The following is a 23,281-nucleotide window of genomic DNA, read 5'->3' as shown; positions in this document are numbered from 1 at the left end:
AATTGTTAATAACAATCAATCTTAGAGAGTTGTATTAACATTGAAAAGTTTAACCAAACAAATTGTTAATCAAATATTAACAATTAAAGGGACAAGAGTAGCAATTAGAGTGATAATTATAATTTTTTAAAGAATCAATTTTATTAAATTTTCCAAAACAATTAACAATTGAATTTAAAATACTCAATTAACAATCAAAATCAGAAATGGTTCATAATTAAATCACAAAAATGGAAACCGATTCATAAGCAGTTAATTAGAGTTAATTGTTTAAATTGATATTCACTAATCAATAATTGGATTAGTTATAAACAGAAATAAACCAAAATTAACCCTTTTAATTGTTATAACAATTAGTAAACTTTTAACTCTTCCTGATAATCAAATCATCTTCCTATTTACCTCCTATTGATTACAATTAATTATTAATCGTAACCAAAATCCTAATCCTTAATTATCATACGGAAATTTAAATTGTATATATGAATATATAAATTGTTACAACTTGTCCATTGAAATGATTAAACTTAACAACTAAATTAATTCCCGCTGAGTTTATAACGATTCATATATTTAATGATTTAATCAAATTAGTTAGGCCTTAAATCATTGACCAACAACAGTAACAACAATTAACAAGAATTAGGAAAAAAAAAAAATCATTCCAATTTAATTGTGATTGTTTTGTTTTGTTTTAATTTCTACAATTAAAATATCAGATCAACAAAATCATCTAAATTTAATTTCCTAACCTTAAGGAAAACGATCAATTTATTTTTATAATCAATCAATTAAACCCTCAAGCTAATCAGCCGAAAGTGAGAGAGCGACAAAGTTACAATTAGTCTACGAAAAAAAGTAACAATTAACTTGAACATTTAATTGTCAATTAGAACAACAAAAAAAAAAAAATCAAGTCTCTTAATCGCAACACCAGGGGGAGAAATTGAAGTTCGGATCATTTTTGATGGTCAACATTAGATTTTGTTAATTGTGTTGATGACAATTTAATGTGAATCAATGACCACTAATTTAATTAGTTAATAACATTGAATTGGCCAAGGTTCAATTATCTGTTATTTAATCAAATTGACTCTTAATCTATTTTAATTCGTTTATCTTTTAAATTGATCAGTTGATTAGTTTTTGTTTTTCTTGTGTCCAAACAAATGTGATCATAAATGGATTACACTTTTATAGGTTTGTTGTTTTATATTCAGAGAGGTGATTAAGTTAATCAGACAATCAGATTAATTATATAATTAATCTTGAAGCTTCTTCTTTTTTTCTGTTCTTTTTGTTTTCTCTTTACTCTATTCTAAGTTGTTCCTCCTCCATAAAAAAATGATATCATCTTTAGTCATCTTCCTTTTTCCGTTTGCCTTAAAGATGGAAACCAATTAACCCGAACCATTACCTTCCATTTTGTTTTTATTTTCTCTTTCTCTTTCTCTTTTCCTTTCTTTTACTTGATCTTCCAATATAAATATTTATCTCCATTATCATCTTCATATCTCCATCTTGATGCTAATATATTTGAAATGTGCACCAGTTATGCAACAACAAAAAGAGAAGAGAAAAAAAGTTCCAAACGATTCTTTTTCTGATAAGAAAGAGAGATGAGAAAGAGAAAAAGAGAAATATCCATTTTATCCAATAAAAAAAGGTAAGAATTTAATTTGTATATAAAATAAGAAAATGATTAACTAAAAGGTTCATCTTCTTGTTAACGTTTTTTTTTTCGTTTTTCTCCTTCCAGATTAACCGTCGGGCAGCAACAACAATTTCATCATCATCACCAACACAACATCATCTTTAATTGTGGACAGGTCAGTTTATTAGACTCTCTCTCTCTCTCTCTCTCTCTCTCTCTCTCTCTCTCTCTCTCTCTCAGTGTGTATCATCAACAGGTAAGGTAAAATGTATATAAAAAACGATTGCTAAAATTAACATTACCGCATCATTTTGTGGTTCTTCATCTTTATCCTCATCACTTTCTCCTTCATTTTGTTTTTTATCTCTCCCTCTCCCTTACCCTCCTCCTCCTCCTTTTCACTTTCTTTACTCTATTATAATTTCATTTATCTTCATCTCTCTCTCTTTCTCTCCCTCTGTTTCGCTCTCTCCAGCATCTTTTTAATCTCATATATAAACTCAACGTTCTTCTAAATTTTCAATTCATTCAAAGATTAGAAGAAAACATTCAGTGTGTTTTTTGAAAAGAGAAAAAGAATATTTCATTTTCATAAAAGAAGAGCGAAAGTTGATCGTTATAAATTCTATTCTTTTAAACTTGTGACTTTTTGATTCTTTTCAACAGTTACCCTCCATTTTTTTCTCTTCTTTTTCCATACAAAAGGATTTTATTTTTTATTCTATCATCAACATGAGACGTGCTACTTTGTGTTCCTTTGGACTTTTGGTCATTCTTGTTCTCGCCATGTCACCCGGAAGTGATGCTGGTCGTCGAAGAATTTTAATGGCCAAAAAACTCGCCGCTCTACTTTTACTTAACAAGAAACGTTACATCTTTGTAGCTCCATTCCCGTTGCCCGTCCCGTTACCGTGAGTATTTTTATCTTTTCCCGCGTGTGTGTGCTTCCTCTCTCTCTCTCTCTCATTCTTATTCCTTTCCATTTGGATAATTGATATTCCATCAATCATGATTGATAAATCATCTTCCATTCAATATTCTACCTGAATCAAATTCTCTCACCTCCCAAACTTCATCGTTCTTCATAATCTTCCCTTTATTTTCTATTCCAACATAAACTTGTTATTCTCTCTCTCTCTCTTTTGATTGATCTTGTTTTCCTTTCTCTCTCTCTCTCTCTCTCTCTCTCTCTCTAATTGTGCTAATTAATCTTTTCTTTTCTTTTTACAACTTCCATTTACCGTTAAGTAGCCAATTAGTGAAGGTTAATTTGTACTACTACTCATTTGGAAACATGATATTGCTGATCAATTCATTTCAATTTATCCAATAACGAGTTTCTATCTGATTTTAAATTCATTTTAATCGTTAATCTTTCATTTTTCATTCTTCTCTCTTTTTCTTGATTTACTTCCAAATTATGATTATGATAACAAAATGATTTATTTAGAAATATGATCCAATGAATTTCTTACATCATCATCATTTCTTCCTGTAGTTACCCTTTGATTAGCCTGTCCAAACAATTAATCAAATACTGTTAATCCAGTTTCATGTTTTCTGTGTCAGTTCAGTTATATAAACTTATTATTATTTAAATCATTAGAATTTACTTTACGACAATCAATGTATTATAATCAAATCACCATCATGAAAATGACATATCTACATTAATCTTGAGCCCTAAAAAAATACAAACCAGTAATCATCTTAATCTGTCATCAGATTAAGATTAAAATCTTTATTTACTTACCTGATGAGGTCAATGAATTTGAAAATCAACAAGCAAGAAAACAAAATAAGTTAATTAAATGATTACCTGTTTATGTAAAATTTACAGTTAGTTAAAAGAAAAAGGTGTAACATCCTTAATAGCCACAGGCAATTGAAAGTGAGACTTGTTTATGATCAACAATCACAATCATAATCATTACCGTAACATTTAGTTGGCTATTTTTGATTATTATCATTACAATAATCAAGGATTCAGCTGATTGAGGATCAGAATCTATTTTTTAATGAAAAAAAAAAATACTATTCAAAACAACAACAAGTGAAAGTTAAGTCCTTTAGGGCTAAATCAGGAAAAAGATCATTACCTGATTTAATCATCATCATCTAAATACTGAATCAAATTACCTGATAATTTTAATTTCATGAATTTCAATTATAGTTACTGTCCAATTGCCCTAAAGTTGAGGGAACCTCAACAAATCCCTTTCTCTTAATCTTAAAGATCCTCTTAATCACCACGATAATTATACTTGATTAAGACATTTATTGTGGTAAAACTTTCGCTTCAATTGAAACAATCAAATTAACTCAAGTAATAGATTTAAATTGATAATATCAGTTGATGGTTTCCAATTAAGTTTCTGAACAGAAATTGCTCTTTATGTCAAACAAAAAGAGGAAAAAAGTTAATCAAAGAAATGATGATGTATTCCTCTCTAATTAACCATGCTAAAAAACTAATTGTTTTCATGTCCATTTCAATGAATTATTCATAATATTGTTCACAATTAACCTAATTCATGTATTTTTATTTCTTAATTGTTCTTATCCATTTACAGAGTCATAACCAAGGTGAAACATATCGTTCACAAGTAAGTTTACCTTTGATGTTTTTTTTTTCATGGTTCGATTTTCTTGCTTAATTGTTGCATCTTAAATTAAGATATTACAACAAACACTAACCTTAAAAGTTTATTTTTAAATGGCTAATAGTTAATTGTGTTGATACTTCATTAACGTTTGCAAATAGCAATTTAGATTTTATCATCCTTGTTTTGTCTTCTATTTTTTTTCTTAATATTCCTACTGATCTAAATTGTTGTTTTGTTTTGTTGTTTTTGACCATTAACAGGGAGAAGATACCAGTTCCTGTTCCAGTTCCTCATCATGTGACCAAATACGTTGCTGTTCCAGTTCCAGTTCCAGCACCAAAATCATGGTCAGATGACTCATGGAAAACCCCTGATCATCATGCAATCGCATCTTCCGAGGTTTCATACAAAATCTCAGAGAAACCTCATCATCCTAAACATTTGGAAAAAATTTACGCTGAATCAAGTCACAATCTTAAATTCTTAGAGAAGCCAACCTATTCAGAGGAACCAATTAAAATGTCTGAAAAATCTTACCATGAAAATGATTACAAATTACCCATGGAGAAACCATATCATCACCTTGAAGATGGTGATAAACTTCCTGAACGATTATACTCAGAGGAACCAGTTAAATTTGATCATCTTGAACACTACAAAGGTGCTGCTTCAAGTCTCGCTGAAGAAACCATTGAATTACCTAAGAAATTTAGATCACATAAAACTGAGGAATCATTTAAATTTCCTGACAATTTCTCACCCGATGAACTTTTAGCCAAATTACAAAGTGAATTAGGTGCAGCTAATTCTGGTGTAGGTTCACCTGAATATCTAAACAATGAACCCTCTGAACTTTCAGCTGAAAATTATCCAATGTTACCTGAAGGTGGTATGATGATCAAGAAGAAGTAACCAATTCACTAATCACTTCTACATTGGAATCAAGTATTAATCTTCCAGCCATTATAATAATAATCATCATCTCTCTCTCTCTTCTCTCACTTTGATGATCACCAATTTTTTGCTTATTTTTTTTTCTCCACCTCTCCCTCCTCACCACCGTCGTCACCATCAACCACAATTCCCCACTACTGATACATTTTAGATCAACACTCTTACCTTCGAGATAGAAAAAGTTCAATATCATCATTGGTCCCAATCTAATATCAATGACGACGATGTTGAAAACTTTAATTGATTATAAAGTTTTCTATCATAATCGATTATTATCATTACCATGAAATCAACAAAATCATCCAAAGAAGTTCATTAATGATAATCAACTTTAATTCTCGACCAATTGCCAACAACAATCAACAATTTTTTTTCGCAAATAATTTTTTTCGTCTCATGTGTGTTACCGTTGACATCTCATCATAATAATGTTTTTTTTCATGAAACTTTTTTTTACAACATTTGTAAATCAAATTAACCAACACAATCAACTAATTACAACAATTAGTTGATTACCAACGATAACTACTTAACGACTTTTTTTCGCCACAATCTAAATACACTTTTTTTTTTGTTTTACCACAATTACTTTAAATTAGTATTCAAAACTAATCAAAACTAATTGTAACTAAATTGCTGACCCTTTTGTCCACCTCAAGTCCACCTTTACTATTTTTTGTCCATCACTTTTTTTTTCATGATATTGTATGTAAATAGATCTCAAAATTTTCACTAATTGTTACAAATTAAATGTTAATCTCATTTTCTTGTTATACAAAAATCTCTCATTTTCATTACCAACAATTAAAATTAAATTGCGAGAGAAAAGTGAATTAACCTTAAAATAGATTTACATGTAATTACATTGAGATTTAACGATGATTATAAACTCGAGACAATTTAAGTGATTAACTAAATTGGGTCAACAGTTAAAAATATTTAATCTACTTAACTGTTAATCCAATTAGCGCATTTGCTAATTTAAACACGCTAGTTAATTATTGGTTAACTTAATCATCGTTAATTTTTTCATTCTTTATGATAATTACCTTTGACCCTACGCAAACATTTAAATTGTTAGATATTATTGATTGTATGTTTTTAATTTGGTTTATTATTTTCGGATTTGTAAGTTAATTGGTAATAGTAATCAATGGAAACTAAAAATAGTTATAATTGTGAAATCAGTTACGATTTGACTGATTTACTAATACAAATTAGCGGTTTTTTTGTTGCTCCTTGCGTTTTTTTTTTTGATTGTGATATTATTTACAATTTGATAATTTACTCAGTAAACACACAATTAGAGTTGATTGAGTGTTTAGTTTTGTACGAAGTGTTAAATGTGAATATATATAAGATGTATTGTCCATGAGGTGTTTACAAAAAGAAAGATTAATTATCGATGATTGTTAGAAAATGGAAAAATTTAAGAAATTAACATTTCTTTTTTTTCGGATTTTGTTTTCATTGCGTTTGCTGCGCTAATTTAACGGTTCTTTTTGTGTCAAATAATCGACATGATTATTTGAGAAACCAAATCATCAACTGATAATGGAAATTATATCAGTTGAACTCCTTGAAATTTGTCGACAAAGTGACCCAATCAATTGGTTTTTTTTCCTCTCTCTCTTTCTCTTTCTCTTATGTAAATATACAAAATAATCTTCGAGTGTGAGGAAAAAAAATATACTAAAAGGCACTTGAATCGAGTAGTAAAAAGATGGAATCATTTTCTCCAATACTGTAATAGAAAATAAAGAAAACAATTAGAAAATGAGGAAAAGTTAATTGTTCTGAAAGTGTTAATATTGTTACGAGAGGACTTACTTGAGCAAATCTGTGAATTTGTTCAACAAGAATCGCCATTACTGCGGTTACACTGACATCGATTAAACCTTGGATATAATGAACAGCTTCTTCATCGTTAAGATCTAAACGAAATTTATCTTGGACTTTTTTTACTGTTTTATCAGGTTCGAGAGCGATATCAGGTATGGTTGCGTCAATCATTAGGTTAAAAAGGTTGAGTATAAGATTAGCGTGCCGACGAAGATGAAGAAAAGCTGTATAACATAATTTCCTAAAGGTTTGATAATGATCTGAATTAACACCGCCCATGGCTTCAACCATTTCACGGGATAATTTCATTGGAGGTGGGAATGGTTTAGGATCACGGCCAAGAATATAACCAAAGTCGACATGGAAAAGGTGACCTTTCTTGGTTAAAAGTAAATTGTCCAAGTGACGATCACCAACACCTAAAAGGTAAGTAATAATACAATATCCAGCTAACAAGAAAAAGTAAATGAAAAATGTCCAAGATCGTAAATATTACAATTTAAATCGATACAAAGTAAAATTATGCAGAGACAATCAAGTTAATTACCACAAGATTTAACATAAGTATCCATGACATCGGGTTGGATACCATAGGGAGCATTTTCACAAGGAGCAGCGTCACGGAAAAATTTTTGTATATCAGCGTTTTTGATAACTTCGGCCACTGAGAAAGATTCAATATACTGGACGAAACCGTGTTTACTACTAGTGGCCAGTACTTTATACGGTGATAGTTTAAGGTCAAGATTTTCACGTCTTAATAGTTTATCCATTAGTGTGATTGTATGAAGGATAAGTTGATCTTGCCTCAGGTCATCGCCAATTTTTAAAATGGCAATGTAAGGACCAGATCGATCGGTTATAAAGGTCAATTGACTAGGCATTAGAGCACTTTTGAAAAGTGTCGCTGTTTCGGGAATTATTCCGGTTACTTTAACTTTCGGATCTAAAGGAAGTGGTAATACATCAAACGATTTAAAATTAATTTTAAATGATTCACTTTCTTGGAGAAGTGACCGGAGAACTTCAATTTTCTTGGTTCGATCTCCTTTTTCTCGGGCAACGTGTTTCATCAGGCAAACCAATTTATCGACAAAAGTTTGAATTCTAACCAAAGTATTGTATCGCTGTCTCATTTTAAGATCTCCTTTGAGAAGTCGTTCACCGAATCGTTTCAATACAATTAGATACATTCGGGTTGTTCGAGAATCTTTACAAAGACTATTCGTTGATGAGCTAACTGATTCACTTGATTGATTGTTGATATCTTCACATTCAACCACAAGGTACCAATAGAAAAAATTGGCCAAAGCATCATCGGAAACGGCTTTTTCAATTAGGAACGTTGCAAGATCCATCTGAAAGAAAGTTAATTGTTTTATATTAGACAAGCTGGAGTAAACAAATTAAACAATCGGGTAAGAAATTAAATAATGTAAGCTACCGATGGCATTTCATCAGAGGGATTAGAAGCCTCTCCATCGTAAGCAGGATTATCACATCCAAGAGTAGCAATTGAGACTTCTGAAGTTACACTCATCTTACGATTAACACTGTAATTGGAGAAAAAGGGAAGGATAAACTGGATTAATTTAATTGTTCGATTACGTAAAGATAATGTGATACTTACTATTCCTTTTCTGTTTCAAAGAATCCCGGAGTCAATGGACCTTTTTGGTCGATTAGTCTTGACTCGATATCATCGAAATCTTCATACTTTAAAGCTTGGACAAGTTGAAGGAGATAAAGGATTAAGTCCTAAAAAGGGAAGATGAAGGATTAATAATGGATTAGAAAAGAGATTTGAAAATTGTATCTTTTTTTAGAATTTTGGCTTCTTTCTTCTTCTATGGTCAAACTCTCACCTCATCGGGAGCTTGTTGTAATCTTGAGACAGCGTATTGACGAACGGTTTTATCCTGGAATGTGGGAGATAAAAGTTCTAAAGCATCTTCGATGTCCATTGGTTCCCATTTAGCAAGCATGGCGATCGCTTGTTTGGCCTCAGTTTCCGAGTCCCAGTTGACACATTTAAGAAATTTGGTTAAAGCTTTTTTCTGATTTTGCAGATAAAATCGATATTTCCAAAGTAAATCTTGCTCATCAGAGGTAAGAAGTTTGGTCGGTGGATAGGCGACAATCATAGTTAACTGATTACGAACTTGAGCATTTGGTTTGTTGTCTCGGTCAGTTAAACCCGTTCGATCGCTACGATACAATTTATGATGTTTATCTTCAACCAAATTATCTAATACCAATTCAGGATCGGGTACAATGATTAAATCAGTTTCAAAATTTAATTGGCAACTATCTTCAGCTGATGTTTCAAAGTAAACAATATTTTGAACTGTATTCTCAATCTGAACGGATGGAAATTCAATTGATAAGTACATATTAGCACCATCTTTATCCCGTTGAGTTGTGGCCTCAATATTCATAAACGATATCTGATCAAGCCAAGATACTTTGGTCATATGACCTCTATTGTAACGCTTTTTAAGCTAAAAAAAAATTGTAAACAGAAAAATAGATTAGCAATTAGCAATTTGAAAATTGGAAAATTTAATCCATGTAGACAAATGAAGAAATCATTTTCCTCAGAATTACCAACCTTATTTAACATTGCACTTGCACTGTTCCTTTCAAATTTACCTGGTGTACCATTTGATTTGGTAGCTTCGATTCCAGGCCATACTTTGAGATCATAGATACCTTGTCGAAAGGTTGAATGTTTACCAAAGATTGAGAAAGCAGTTCCTCCGACGACTTTAGATCTACCAGGTCCATAAGAGTCCCAAATAGTAATACCGAGAATTGCATCGTTTGGAAGGTCACTTATTTTCAATGGAAAATTTAACCATTCATTCCAACTGTAGATTCAAAAAGAGAAGGCAAAAGAAAAGAGAGAAACGAGTTAGAAAAAAAGATTTAGCCAGAGGGAAGAGAAAAAGAAACTGAGCAAAAAGAATCATATGGAAACCACCACCATGGAAGAAGAAGAAAAAAATCAATGAAATAAATTTAAATTTCTCCACAAATGGAGAGATAAATCAATAGAAGAATAATAATAATAATTCCAGTTGATTATCTCTCTATATCCATACAACTCAAATGTAAACATTTTCCATTTTCTTGCAATCCAATTCACTTTACACAAAGGGAATCCATTTTGTTTCTTGCCAACCAAATTTAAAACTCACTTGTAATGGTCAACAAAATTTTTGTAAGAGCTTTGTTTAGGTGGACATAATTGTTTTCCATGGCTGTAGATATGACAAGAAATTAAGAGATCAGCTTTTTTTGTGCAAGAGTAAAGACCAGAGTAACGTAGCTTTGGATCAATCATTAAAGCCTTATAATCTTGTTTACCAACATCGCCTTCCAAAGTACCACTAAAAAAGAAACAGAAAAAAGAGAAACAAAGGAAATTGATTAACTTGTAATAGAATAGAATTTAAATTTCAACCCTAATGTAATTAAGTAAATTAGCTTCTTTACTGGGTAAAGGTAAATAAGAGAAAAGAATAAGCAAAAATAGAAAAACATAAACAGAGGAAAAAAAAGATGAAGAGATGAAAAGATTTCAACAGAAATTGTTACAATTATACTTACATTTTGATCTTGAAATTTACATCATTTAGATCACAAGAATAAACGTAATTAAATTTACCATGATTAGAATTTTTTTGATTCATATTTTTGATACAATTAAAAGAATTAAATATTAACTGGATGAGAAAGAGGGAGAATGTTATTGTTTTGGTAAGAGAGAGACATTAAAGTGAACAAGAGAAAGAAAATAGAAAGAGAAAAAGAGAGAGAAGAAAATCAACTGACACAAGTCACTTTCTTTTCTCTTTCTTTTTTCTCTCTCTCTTTTTGTCTTCTTCTTCTTCTTCTGTTGTTGTGATTATCAATCAGCTGAGAATATTTTTAGAAAACTAATTTAATCAATTTACCTTTTTTTCACCTTCTTGTTTTGAACATTTTGCTCTCTAGGGTTTGGGTCACTTTTCGTTCTTTGCTTTGGTCAATCGAAACTTTTTTTTTCGATTTCAAGTTTGATTTTTTTTTTCTTTTCTATTTAATGTCCACTGGTTGTGTCTTCTTGTCACTTGACCAATTACGAGCTTTAGAACAGGTCAAAAGTTTTAGAAAATCAAATTTTCGCTCTTGTCAGTTAATCTTTTACTTCCTTTCAATGGATTTACTTCATTCATGTTTCTCCTCTTTTTTTTCATTCCAATTGCTGATTTTTTTTCTATTCATTGGTTATCCTTTTGATTAGAAATATATGATTAATTGATTGTCGATAATTATTGATTGATTTGAGGTGTTAATGTTTTCTCTTTACTTTTTTTCTTCTCAGTAAAATGTATTAATAGTTGTTAGATTTACAGATATTTTCTTTATACAAGTTCATCTAATTGTAAACATTTAGATGTAAACAAATAATTAATCGAAACTATTAACAGTTTACCAAATTAGATTTTCGATTTTATTATTTATAAAGTTCTAATTTTGAGATTCCAATGATAATGACGATTGAAAACTTCGATATTATTTCCAAGCTCATGGAAGTTACCAAAAGCTTGTTGATTTCGTAAATTGTGGATCAAAATTTCGAACAATTTGTAATATTTTTCTCCGAAAATACAATTAAAATGAAAAGACTAATTTCTCACTTTAAATTGTTTCTTTTAATTGTCACAATTCAAATGAGTCAAGTTCCATTCGATTTGTGAGTCGATTGTTTTTCTGTAAAAAAAAACAATCTTCTCAAGTTCTTGATTAACTCTATGCACAATATGATTGTTATTTGATTATTCTACTCGAAACTTGACAATAGAAAACTTGAAATGTTAATTAATGGAAAAGAAAAAGAAAAATTAATTCCAACAATTAATTCTCGATAAAGAGCTGCCATCTAGAGGTCGAAAAAGAAAATGATAATCATGGTAACCATGGAAACCGAAAAAAAGAAAGAGAAAAATTCTCAAAAGAGAAAATTTTTCTTCTTTCTTTTTTTTCTCTTCACTGCAAACCTTTTTTCCTGTTTGATTTTTTTCTGTTTCTTTTTTTTCTGTTTTTTAACCTTAATTGTTTATATATTTATCCTATTTTCTTTCAACTATGGATCATCTATCGTTAATTACTTTCGATTAATAAAAAGGGGAAAAGTGTGTGTACCAAATTAAATTAAATGTCTTTGTTTGGTAACGTCTCAGTAAACCTTCAATCATCATCTACTTTACTATTACCAACATTTACACCAACAACACTATCATCATCTTTATTTTTTCCATCTTATTCTTATATTCATCATCATCTTTATAATCATTTGAAAATAACAACAACAACATCAACAGCAAAACCAATAGTAACATCATGGATCCCTATCAATGTAATTTAGGTTCACAATCAAATAGGAGAAAGACTATTGAAACTGAAATATATTATTTAATAAGTAAATTTTTGTCCCTTGGACCTTGTACTCGTGCTGCCCAAGCAATCAGAGAGGAGATTGAAGAGAATCAATTATTACCTTTAGCCTATTCTTGGACTGGTGAACAGAAAAGGTTAACTTTAAGCCAATTTGAAAAAAATTTCCCACATATTCGTAATGATCATCTAATACAAATATGCTCTCGTATTGGACCCATTCTTGATTCAAATATTCCACCCTCAGTACCTGGTATCAATAGCTTGTTAGGCGCTGGTACAACATCTTTACTTCGTACATCATCAGGTAGATAGAACAACAAAAAAAAACTAATAACAATATTGTCTTTCATCATATTTTTCATTATTTGCATTTTCATTTTCATTTCAAATTTCTACTGTTGCTTAACAGGTCAAGTGTTTCTTCATTATCAATGTGTATACATTGTTTACATTTTCTTTGATACTTTAGGAAATATTTATGCTTGGCATTTGTTTTTATATTAATATTGGTGTTTAAATTAATTTATTTTACTTTTCTTTTTCTATTTTTTCAGTCATCAAATCTTCTAATTCAAGTCATGCATTGTACAGAAGACAACATGAAGCACCTCTTTTACCATCTTCAAATAAGGCTACAAGCAATCCAGGCAATATTGGTAAATCTTATTCTCTTCTTTTCTTTTTATAACAATCAAATGTTCCTTTTCTTACCTCTCTTTTTCTAATCTCTGTTTATTTGCTTTTTTTGTATTTCTTTTTGACACAGTTAACATTTTATTCTCTCGAGAAAGCTCTGGGCCTTTATCTATTAACCAAACTTTATCAACATCTATGTATAATAAACAACAAATGCACAAACGGTATCTTGGCCATTTATCATCGGTTTACTGTGTTTCATTTGATAGAAGTGGAAAATATATTTTTACGGTGAGTTTGTTTGTTTTTTTTAAACATGCATTTGATTTTTTACATTCATTAACCCGATCCAATCTTTTTACAACCAATTACATACTCTCATCTATATACCATCTAAACTATATTGGTTCTTACCGCTCAAAAGTGTTTCATTTCTTTATAATCATTTACTATAGTACACATTGTACTTATGAACTCTTTTTACCTTTCATGAAAACATTTCAACTTACCTTTACTTTCTCATTTAATTACAGGGAGCTGATGACCATTTAGTAAAGATCTGGAGTGCATTGAGTGGACGATTACTTGCAACTCTTCGAGGTCATTCTTCAGAAATTACTGACCTAGCAGTTAATTATGAAAACACTTTACTTGCCTCTGGAAGCTGTGATAAGATAATACGAGTTTGGTCTCTACGAACAACTGAACCTATCACAATTTTAATTGGACACACAGCAACCATTACCTCTCTTAAATTCTGTCCTTACTCAGATACTGATAACCGTTTTCTAATTTCTACCTCTAACGATGGAAGTGTAAATATTTGGCGCTGGAATGCTTCAACAATTTTATTTGATGCCAAGCCTATCAAATTCATCGAGAAGAGACACAAAGCGAATGCTCAGATTTTATGTTCATCATTTAGTCCAGGAGGATCATTTTTAGCTGTTGGAAGTACCGATCATTTTGTCCGTGTTTATCATCTTTCTCCGCCGACTGGTCCGGTGAAAATATTAGAAATAGATGTTAATGCTGATCAAGTGGATAGTATTCAATTTAGTAATTTTGGTTTAAGGTTTATCAGTGGAAGTAAAGATGGAACCGCTCATATTTGGTGGTTTGAAAGGCAAACCTGGCATCGTCATTTACTCAACATGAGTGAAGTTATACCACCAGCCCAGCCAAGCCCAGAAAGTGATGGTAAAGCAAATAAAATTAAAGTGAACATGGTTTGTTGGACTTGTGATGATGTTTATGTGATAACTGCAGTTAATGATCGTTCGATCAAAGTATGGGAAGCCAATACAGGAAAATTAAAACATGTCCTCTGTAAACATGAGGATGAAGTTTTTGTGCTTGAAGCCAATCCTGTTGATGGAAGAGTTTTTCTTAGTGGTGGTCACGATGGTAAAATAATCATCTGGGACGTAAACTTGGGTATATCAATTGCTGTTTTTTGTAATCAAATTGAAGGTCAAGGTGCGGGTGCAATTTTCGATTGCAAATTTTCACCTGATGGCCAACTCATCGCCTCAACAGATTCTCATGGACATCTTGCAATTCATGGTTACGGTACCAAAGATCGATATGAAAGAGTGCCAGACGACGTTTTCTTTCATACAGATTATCGTCCATTAATACGTGATGCTAATCACTACGTGATAGATGAACAGACTCAATGTGCCCCTCATTTAATGCCACCTCCATTCCTTGTGGATATTGATGGCAATCCATATCCACCCAATCTTCAGCGTTTAGTACCAGGTCGTGAAAACTGTAAAGATGATCAACTAGTTCCTTACATTGCTATACACAATGAGAGAGGTGTTGCTGAAGTATTACAACCTGTTGTGGGTGGTCAAGAAATACCACCACAAGCTCTTAACCGCCAACTTCATTATCTATATAATCCTCAAGATCAACAACAACAACAACAACCACCACACTATGAACGAATTATTCGACCTCAACCTACACCGCCACCACCTCCACTACCTCAACAACCTCCTCCTAGACCTCCGTTAATACCTTCTGCGTCCTCGCACCAGGCTCGACCTCCACCAGTACCTTCACCGCCATCTCATCAATCCCGACCTACAATTGATGATATGATTGAAAGGTTAGCTCAAGAGCAAGCAAGGGAAAGAGTTAATGTTGAACATGGTTACGCTGCTCCATCGTCAGTAAGCGGAGATGAACAAGGAGCACAAAGAGCTCGTAGTCTTTCCCAATCTCTACACCAAGGGCCTTCAGTTTCACGTAATGGACCTCGATTGAATCAAGAAGGACAAGGCGTTCGTCAACCTGGAGCAAGTTGGCAGTCTAGAGATAAAATGTCAACAACACCTTTGGGAGGTAGAGTTGTTGTCGAAGAAATAAGACAAGGTCTTCTTGCACGAATGATGCAAAATTTTAAAATTGCAAGCGCATCTGAGAATGAAATTTATCAAAGAGAAAGTACTAAAAGCAAAAAACAAGACTTACCAAAACCAGAACCTCCTAAACCTAAAGAAGTGGTTAAACCAAAACAAAAGAAAAGAGTCGTTCGACGTAATCAAGATACTAACGCCAGATCTAATGCGGGTAACGCTGCATCTAGTGCCTTGAACCGAGGTGGCTCTTCAGTTTCCAATGATCTCGAAAATGTTGAGGATGTTGATTTAGTTTCACTGGACTCGAATGATGACTCGAATTATACTGATAGTGATATTGCCTCTTGGAATGGTAGCTCTACGGGAGAAAGTGAGGACGATGATGACGATGATGATGATGATGATGACGATGACGATGAAGAGGACGATGACGATGGTTCCGATGACGAGGAGCAAAGTCCTGAAATACTTACTCGTTCAGCAAGAGCTCGTTCTCGGCGAAGGAAACGTAATCCAGAATCATGGAAACAAGCCTGTTTAAATCTAATGGAAGATATGTGGGACAAGGATGACTCTGAACCATTCCGAACTCCTATTGATGAAATTCAGTACCCAGACTATCGTCAATTTGTAGATAGACCAATTGATTTGACCACCATAAGAGAAGAACTTAATAGCGGAAATTACCGGACTCTTCAAGATTTCACAAAAGACATGGAGCAAATTTTTATAAACTCAAGAAATTACAACACAGATAGAAAATCTCAGATCTATTGTATGACATTCCGACTGCGGCAATGGTTCCGTGAGAGAATGAAACAGATTGGTGGTAGAAAGAGCCGTCATCTTCATAGGAGAACGAAGAAAAAGAAGAATGATTCAGGGTATACACTTAGAAAAAAGAGTCAACGAAAAGAGAATCTCAGGTACGAAGATTTTGTTGTCACCACCACACGGAAAAAGAAAACAAAGTTAAAAAGAAAGAATGGTGAACGTAAAAAGAAGCAAACATCTAGAGAAACAACTGCCTCATCCTGTTCATCAAGGTCATCACCTTCAACATCCTTCGACCCTTCCCAACCATCCACATCAGGTCTTTCCTCAAGAGTTACTAGTCAAAGTGAGGGGAAAAAAACCAAACGACCAAGAAGGAGGGTAATTCGTAGTCTTTCCGATGACGAAGAAGAAAATGAAAGAGATGCTCCGAGCAGCTCCGCATCTGGTGTAAATGGAATATCTAATGGAGTCAAAAACTCTGAAAAATTTTTAAAATCTCTTGTACAGTCGGACGACGAGGAGACAGATATCGAAGATACCACGGTCCGAGCAAATGGATTTAATCATCATTCTGGTAGTGATACCGAGATTGAGGGTGACAAGAATGATACTGATGCAACTGAAATCGCTGGTGATGATGAGACACAAGATGGTATTTGTGAGGGTGATCTCCAAGGTTCAAATAAACCTTCACTGCCACGAAAAAGACGCAAAGTGAGAAAAGTTAACTCTGGTTCTAGAAAACGTCTGAAAACCACTGTTAAGGGTAACGGGGCAATAGTTAATGGAGGAAATAAGGTTTTATTGAAAAATAATCATATTTCACCGGACTTGAATGTTTCTCTTGCCCTAGTTAAAACGGAAACACCAATAGAAAATGAATCAAGTGAACAACAGATTAAGAAAGAACCAGAGCCGAATGCTAAAGAGGAAGAAAATGATATCTGTTTTGATTGTAATCAAGGTGCCCCACCAGGCTCATTCGAAGCTAATTTCCTTTGGATTGGTTGTGATGGCTGCGAAAATTGGTTTCATCAAGATTGTGTGATTATTCCGGAAGGTTTTAATTTTGATGCCGATCTTTTTTACTGTCCTACATGTGAAAAAGATGGACTATCAACTAAACCTAAAGGACAGAGATCAGAAAGAAATAAACGTAAACCAACAAACCGGTAACAATTGTACTATCCGAAAAAGATATTTTTTGTGTATTTGGAGCCAAACAAATTTAATTTGAAGAAACAAAATCATCATTTAACTAATACAAATCAAATACAAACAAAATTGCCGAATCCACCAATCGCCATCATCTTCTTTAACAACGACCACCGCATCATCAACATCAACTTTTTTTTTCTTTCATGTTATCTCAAATTCTCACAATCAATTTAACAAACCAACAAAAATTCACCATAAATCATCACAACACCATCATCATCACCACCACCATCTTTTCCCCTTTCCTCTAAATTTTTTTCTCCTCAATTTCATTGTAAAATTCAATTCTCATCATCAAATCGTTTTCATTTGCGCTTGAAGAAAAACAAAAACAAACGAAAGCAAAAAGGAAACCAACTAGAGTTGCACCCATTGTTTCAAAGCTTAAATTTCCAATGGTTTCTTATTTATTAAATAATCGTTGAAAAGAGAGACTATTAGATAACAAAGTGACAAAAATATAACGAGAAATGGATTCAATTTGCTTGGAAAAGAACGAAAAAAACGAGACAATTTTTTTTGACTTCTTCATCTCTTCTTTTTGTTTCTCTCTCTCTCTCTCAATTTTTTTCTTCCTTTCCCTTTCTCTTGTAATTTGTCTAAACAATCACATTCTCTCCTCTTTAACTATCAACTTCCAAACAAAAATTAATGTAAAATAAGTTTGAGAATCATTTTTTATTAACTTCTCTAGTACATACATTACACCACCAACAAAAAACTACAAATACATAGTTTCACTCATTTACTTTTCCTTTTCTGCTCGTACAATATTTTTTTCTTTTTCGACTAAAACCAAAAAACTGGCCAATAAAGTTGCTTAAGATTTTGCTATGAAAAAAAAGCTCGAAAATAAAATCAATCGAAAAGTGAAAATTTCTTTTCATTTGACAGCCATGATTTGTTTTTATTCCGAACAAAAAGAAAAGAAAACAAGAGAGAAAAAACATTGCAACTGTTTTTCCCTCTCATATTTTTAACATTCAGCTTCATGTTTCATGTAATTCCAACATGGAGATAATATAATAAAAAGATCAACACAATATACTGAGAAAGAGAGAGAGAGAGACACACAGAAGAGAATAGAATATTTTTGATTTTGTAGAAAAGAAGATTTAAAAAGCCAAACTAATTTCACTTATATAATTTAGATGTTTTAGTTTTTCCTTGATTTCTTTTTCTTTCCAGTGGTTGTTGATTGGTCGATATTCTGTTGTTGGTTAGTATTTCCCTTATTTACTCGAGATTTTAATTTAGGAATCATTTCACATAAATAAGTCAACACATCATCTCGATTCTTGAAACGTGGATCTCCTCCTCCTCCTGATGCACCAGGTAAAGTATATCTTACTCTTCCTCTAAATTGAGCTAATTCTTTATCCATTTCTCGAGGGTAAACCTTATTAGGCTCTTCTTTAACCTGAATACCCTTAATTGTCTCCAAAACATCCTTAATTTCTTGCCAACGAGGATCAGAAACACCTTTATCTTTAGGAACCACTCTACCTCTTTGTCGTGTCTTATTACAATTTATGTATGCAGGGTAAATGGTTAACCAATTTTTCTCCACCAATTGTTCAGACTAAAACACAGAAAACAGAATCAATTAGACCGACTGATTAGACAAGAAAATCGATAATTCATCAAATTAACCTGAGAAAATGAGACTTACCATAATTAAATTAAAAGAGAAAAACAATCAACAAGAAGGAAATTTATTTATTTTTTTCTCCCAATCGGTCAATTTTTGTTGTACCAAAATAAAAAGAATTCGAAAGTAGTGACATCTATTGTTAGGAAAAGAAACTAATATAATAGAATTTTTTTTTGTTCGATTTGTCAACTTTTTCTCATTTTAATTGTTGACTTAATTTCTAATTGATTGATTAGATTTTCTATTGATTAAGTTTTTGATTTATACTAAATTTAATTATTTCTGCTTTTGGTGAAAAGAGTTTAATCTGCTGAAATTAATCCGATGAAATTAGTGTTTGAAAATTTCGCTTTTGTTTCAACTTTTATTGAAAGTTAATAAGTGTGATGATTGTTGTTGTTAACTAACAATTTATAATCGGTTGTCTGATTAACCTTGGAAATTGAGTTTTGATTAATGTGTTTAACTGGATACTTTTCTTGTGTGGTTTGACCTTTGCCCTTCATTTGATAGCCTTTTAATTGTTCAAGATGACATATAATTTTATCTTCTATTCCTTAACATATTGATGGTACCGAGTCTTTGAAGAGTGAACATTAAAATTACCTCTATTACATGTGCTCTTTTTCATCATGTTAATTTAACTATGTGAACAATTAAAATTAATATTGTTATTAATTCATCAATTTAATTATTCTTAAATTTGTGACTGTGAACTGATTCAGTTAAGATGAAATTAAATTTATTGAAATGGTCATTGGGTTTTCTGAATCTCTTCAAGGATGGTCAAGGGTAAGACTTTAAAATACCACGTTTTTTAAAAATAAACAGGTACTTGACAATCAATATTAATACTATTATTATTAATAACTAATCTAATTAACTCTTAATTAAGTTTTTAATAAACAAACTAGCTCTAACGAGTGACCTTAAAAAAAGACTGAGGGAGCTAAAAGTTCCCGTAGACAAAAGACTGATTCCCTCACAGGGAAAAGAATAAAAAAATTGAAACAAAGAAAAAATTGAAATTTATCAACAATACTGATCAATTAGTACTCAGTTAATCTATTACTTCCGTTTTTGTTTAAATATTTTCTCTCTTTTACCTTTTACTATTAATAACTATGATCTTGTAATAATGATGAGTGAATCAAATTGGAACCCACCATTATATTGAATTGAAAGCTAAAAAAGGAATCGATTTGAATTTTACCATGGATAAGGAATCAAAAACAAATTGGACTAATCACTTGGACTAAGGACTAATTATTAATAATATTTAATATATTGTATATATAAAAATGAATAATAATTATAAATGTAACCTCAACTTATAACTGTAAAATGGTAGGGAGGTAATCATTGAAGGTTACCTAGAGGTTTTATAACCTCTCGATCTGTATCCTCATTTTTCAGTTCAAATAAATACCAGCTACTAATTTTGATTTGGTTGATTATCAACTTGATCCATTTTGATGGCAATTTACGGTTTGATTGGTTGTTAAGTTATGGTCAATTGATGTGTAAACATCTTGAAGATTGCAGTTAAATCACATTTAAAGGTTCGTCTGTTATCCTTTTCTGTGTTTTAGTTTAATTGTTATTGTTGAAATTCATTGGGTTTTTTTTAATTTATTGCTTAGTAGTTTTATTTTCATGTTTATGGTAAAATCAATTACAATCTCATCCATATTCACAATGGTGTTAATATCTTATACATCAATAATGTTTTCCCTGGTCAAAGAAAAAGGTGAGATGTGATGTTGCTTAACATTTAAACAAAATATTACATTTACAATTTATGTTTGGCTTTTTCGAAAAATTTTACAATTTGATTGTTTTCTTTTCTTCTTGGCACAATAGGTTGATTAGTATTTCACCACAAGCGGCATTGACATCACCGTCAATATGGTATCGTGTCCATGGTTGACCCGACTGATTAATCTCTTGAATTTCAACTGCCTGAGATATACAAGCAACACAGAGAGAAAGAAAGTAATCATCAATTAGTCATTGGATTGACAACAAATTCTAATACATTTATGATGGACTTTCTTAATCTTACCTGATGAAAATGACATAAACATTTACCAGGATAGAAATCTTTATAACGTGAGATGGTCATATTAAAGGTATCAACAACATCAATATTGTGACTTTCAGCCAATTGGATTAGCCGTTGATTGTGAATTGCAAGTTTCTGTTGATCTTCCTGTAAAAATAAACAGAGAAAAAGAAAGACCAATTGGAAAGAAGAAGAGACAAGAAAAGAGGAACCAAATTAATCGGGTTAATTAATTCAAATACATGATTTTATCAAAAAGATAACATCCAAGTACAGGATAGAAGTTGATGAAAATTTCTGTTTTATTTCAATTAACTATCATCAACCATGTTTTCATCCAGTCAAGAGCAATAACCAATGAATCAATGCTAACGAACAAAATAACGGAATCAGGAAAAGAATCAAGCTTCTAGTAACAATGAATATCATCAAGAATCTTCATGGGGATATATTTATTTTTTTATCTCTTTTTCACATTAACATTTTCTCTTCCCATTCCCTGCCTTTTACTCATATCATTAGTATTGAAACTCTTTATATTATACATTCATTATTGAATAATCATGTTCATCTGAAGTTGACAGAATTCACTATTACCTACTCACCTCTCCATGTTTTATTGGATTTGACAATCACTTACTAATAACCTATTACTCTAAATACTCTACTGTCCATCTAAATGTTAATTAATAGCATACCAATGATAATTAGAGTTTAATCATTACCTTTTCCTAGAGCTCAAACTAATCAACAAGTAATTTAACTAACCCTTTTATCAAATGCTTCCAGGTAAATGTGAAGAAAAAAATAATAATAATGAGACAATAATTATTCAAATGAGAAACGAAAACAATGATTTCCACCCTGGAAATCATTCTTGTTTTTTTTGCCATTGAATTATTCTTATTACCTATTCTTTATTCAGTCAATTCATGTAATAATAATAACTGAGTTTCAAGTCTTATATTAATAAGATATTCATGAAGATGGTAATGATTTCTCTTGATGATATTGATGCAAAAAAGAGTCAAATTTATCAATGATCAAAATTGATATAAGTTAATTCATTCATCGTTATTACAACCAATTCAAGGTGTAATCTTTATCATCATCATGAATTAGAATGATAACAATATGTACTTATCATCATCCATCAACTGTTAACTTTATTTCTCTCATCATTATTATTATTTTTGTTGAATTTACTGTTGAACCCAATTGAAAGTATCGATGATTTTTATTCATTTTCCTCTCTTTTATTCAATAGGTGCCTCTTTTTGACCAATACTCTTGTAATGGTCACTACTTATACACAGGAAACACTGAGATCAAATTAATAATTGGGTAAACATCCAAGTTAATGGTCAATCTTGGTATAAAAACAAAAGTAAACAATCGGTAAGCTATCGTATTGAAAACAATGCTAATCAAAATTGATTATTTTCCTCATAATAATACATAAAAATATATTTAAACATGAAAAACATTATCAATTGAAATGATTAATTCTAATTAAATTTTGCTTCTTAAATTTTCCCTTTTGTTTTAGCTAAGCTTTTGTTTTGCCTCAAATGATTAAAGTAATTAACCTTTAAAAGCGATTAGAACACACACATTTGGATGGATTCTCATCATCAATGGCTATCCAATCTAATTTCATGTGATGATTACATTTAATATTCATTATCACTGGTCACTCTGGTAAAAAGTTTTAATCTAACAAATTGTGATCCAAATGACCTTTAAACGGTAAGTTATCCAAATATATCAGTTATATATACCTGTAGTCAAGTTAATACTACAAAAAGTAATGGTTAAGACTACAATTTACTGTTAGTTGATCAAAAGCAAAAGTTTTACCTTGATAAATGGTTAAAAGCACGCAAAGGTTCATTAAATTAAAGGTAACCTCGATAGCTTTTGTTGTATTAGTTTCCTACCTGTCTACCTTTAGATTATTAGATTACTTATGCATAAATAATGTATTATTAAGCGAATTACTAGTTACTCGGAGAGAGAGAGAGGGAGAGAAAATTACAAACAATATGATGAGCCTGA

The 23,281-nt window shown here is 31.4% G+C and overlaps 5 protein-coding genes across 10 annotated transcripts in view; 2 read left to right on the top strand and 3 right to left on the bottom strand.

Annotated features, from left to right (window-relative positions):
• Window positions 1-963: 963 nt before the first annotated feature.
• Window positions 964-6,061, top strand: LOC128393030 (uncharacterized). 6 transcript variants are annotated; one of them, XM_053353136.1, is made up of 6 exons: window positions 964-1,200; window positions 1,553-1,666; window positions 1,760-1,910; window positions 2,360-2,565; window positions 4,228-4,260; window positions 4,521-6,056. In XM_053353136.1, exons 2-6 carry the CDS (start codon window positions 1,620-1,622, stop codon window positions 5,170-5,172), a joined length of 1,089 nt encoding a protein of 362 aa, XP_053209111.1. In that variant the 5' UTR covers window positions 964-1,200; window positions 1,553-1,619; the 3' UTR covers window positions 5,173-6,056. The 6 variants fall into 6 exon arrangements, with proteins under 6 accessions (XP_053209111.1, XP_053209110.1, XP_053209112.1 ...); XM_053353135.1 differs by having other exon boundaries at window positions 1,390-1,666; XM_053353137.1 differs by lacking the exon at window positions 964-1,200 and having other exon boundaries at window positions 1,207-1,666; window positions 4,521-5,205; window positions 5,366-6,061.
• A 237-nt stretch (window positions 6,062-6,298) lies between these two features.
• Window positions 6,299-10,875, bottom strand: LOC128393029 (phosphatidylinositol 3-kinase catalytic subunit type 3-like). The gene is made up of 9 exons (XM_053353132.1): window positions 10,669-10,875; window positions 10,257-10,448; window positions 9,668-9,926; window positions 8,922-9,557; window positions 8,687-8,814; window positions 8,501-8,609; window positions 7,604-8,414; window positions 7,045-7,505; window positions 6,299-6,958 (listed from the first exon to the last, which is right to left on the bottom strand). Exons 1-9 carry the CDS (start codon window positions 10,749-10,751, stop codon window positions 6,944-6,946), a joined length of 2,694 nt encoding a protein of 897 aa, XP_053209107.1. The 5' UTR covers window positions 10,752-10,875; the 3' UTR covers window positions 6,299-6,943.
• A 1,203-nt stretch (window positions 10,876-12,078) lies between these two features.
• On the top strand, window positions 12,079-18,252 carry LOC128393667 (bromodomain and WD repeat-containing protein 1-like). Its single transcript, XM_053353863.1, has 4 exons — window positions 12,079-12,805; window positions 13,056-13,157; window positions 13,268-13,428; window positions 13,671-18,252. The coding sequence occupies exons 1-4, from the start codon at window positions 12,445-12,447 to the stop codon at window positions 17,460-17,462; spliced, it is 4,416 nt and encodes a 1,471-aa protein (XP_053209838.1). The 5' UTR covers window positions 12,079-12,444; the 3' UTR covers window positions 17,463-18,252.
• Window positions 18,253-18,380: 128 nt separating this feature from the next.
• LOC128393668 (signal recognition particle 19 kDa protein-like) lies at window positions 18,381-19,310 on the bottom strand. Its single transcript, XM_053353864.1, has 2 exons — window positions 19,177-19,310; window positions 18,381-19,086 (listed from the first exon to the last, which is right to left on the bottom strand). The coding sequence occupies exons 1-2, from the start codon at window positions 19,177-19,179 to the stop codon at window positions 18,661-18,663; spliced, it is 429 nt and encodes a 142-aa protein (XP_053209839.1). The 5' UTR covers window positions 19,180-19,310; the 3' UTR covers window positions 18,381-18,660.
• Window positions 19,311-20,726: 1,416 nt separating this feature from the next.
• LOC128393669 (uncharacterized) overlaps window positions 20,727-23,281 on the bottom strand; it is a 28,489-nt gene continuing 25,934 nt past the window's right edge. Inside the window, 2 exon segments of the mRNA XM_053353865.1 lie at window positions 20,727-21,120; window positions 21,224-21,370. Of these exon segments, the coding sequence (XP_053209840.1) occupies window positions 20,983-21,120; window positions 21,224-21,370 (285 nt within the window). The 3' untranslated portion in view covers window positions 20,727-20,982.

The sequence above is a fragment of the Panonychus citri genome, unplaced genomic scaffold (assembly GCF_014898815.1).
Source record: "Panonychus citri isolate SS breed McGregor unplaced genomic scaffold, ASM1489881v1 Contig00138, whole genome shotgun sequence".
Classification (NCBI taxonomy): Eukaryota; Metazoa; Arthropoda; class Arachnida; order Trombidiformes; family Tetranychidae; genus Panonychus; species Panonychus citri.
The sequence above is the reverse complement of the archived record's forward strand: the minus strand, read 5'-3'. Positions and strand labels throughout refer to the sequence as shown.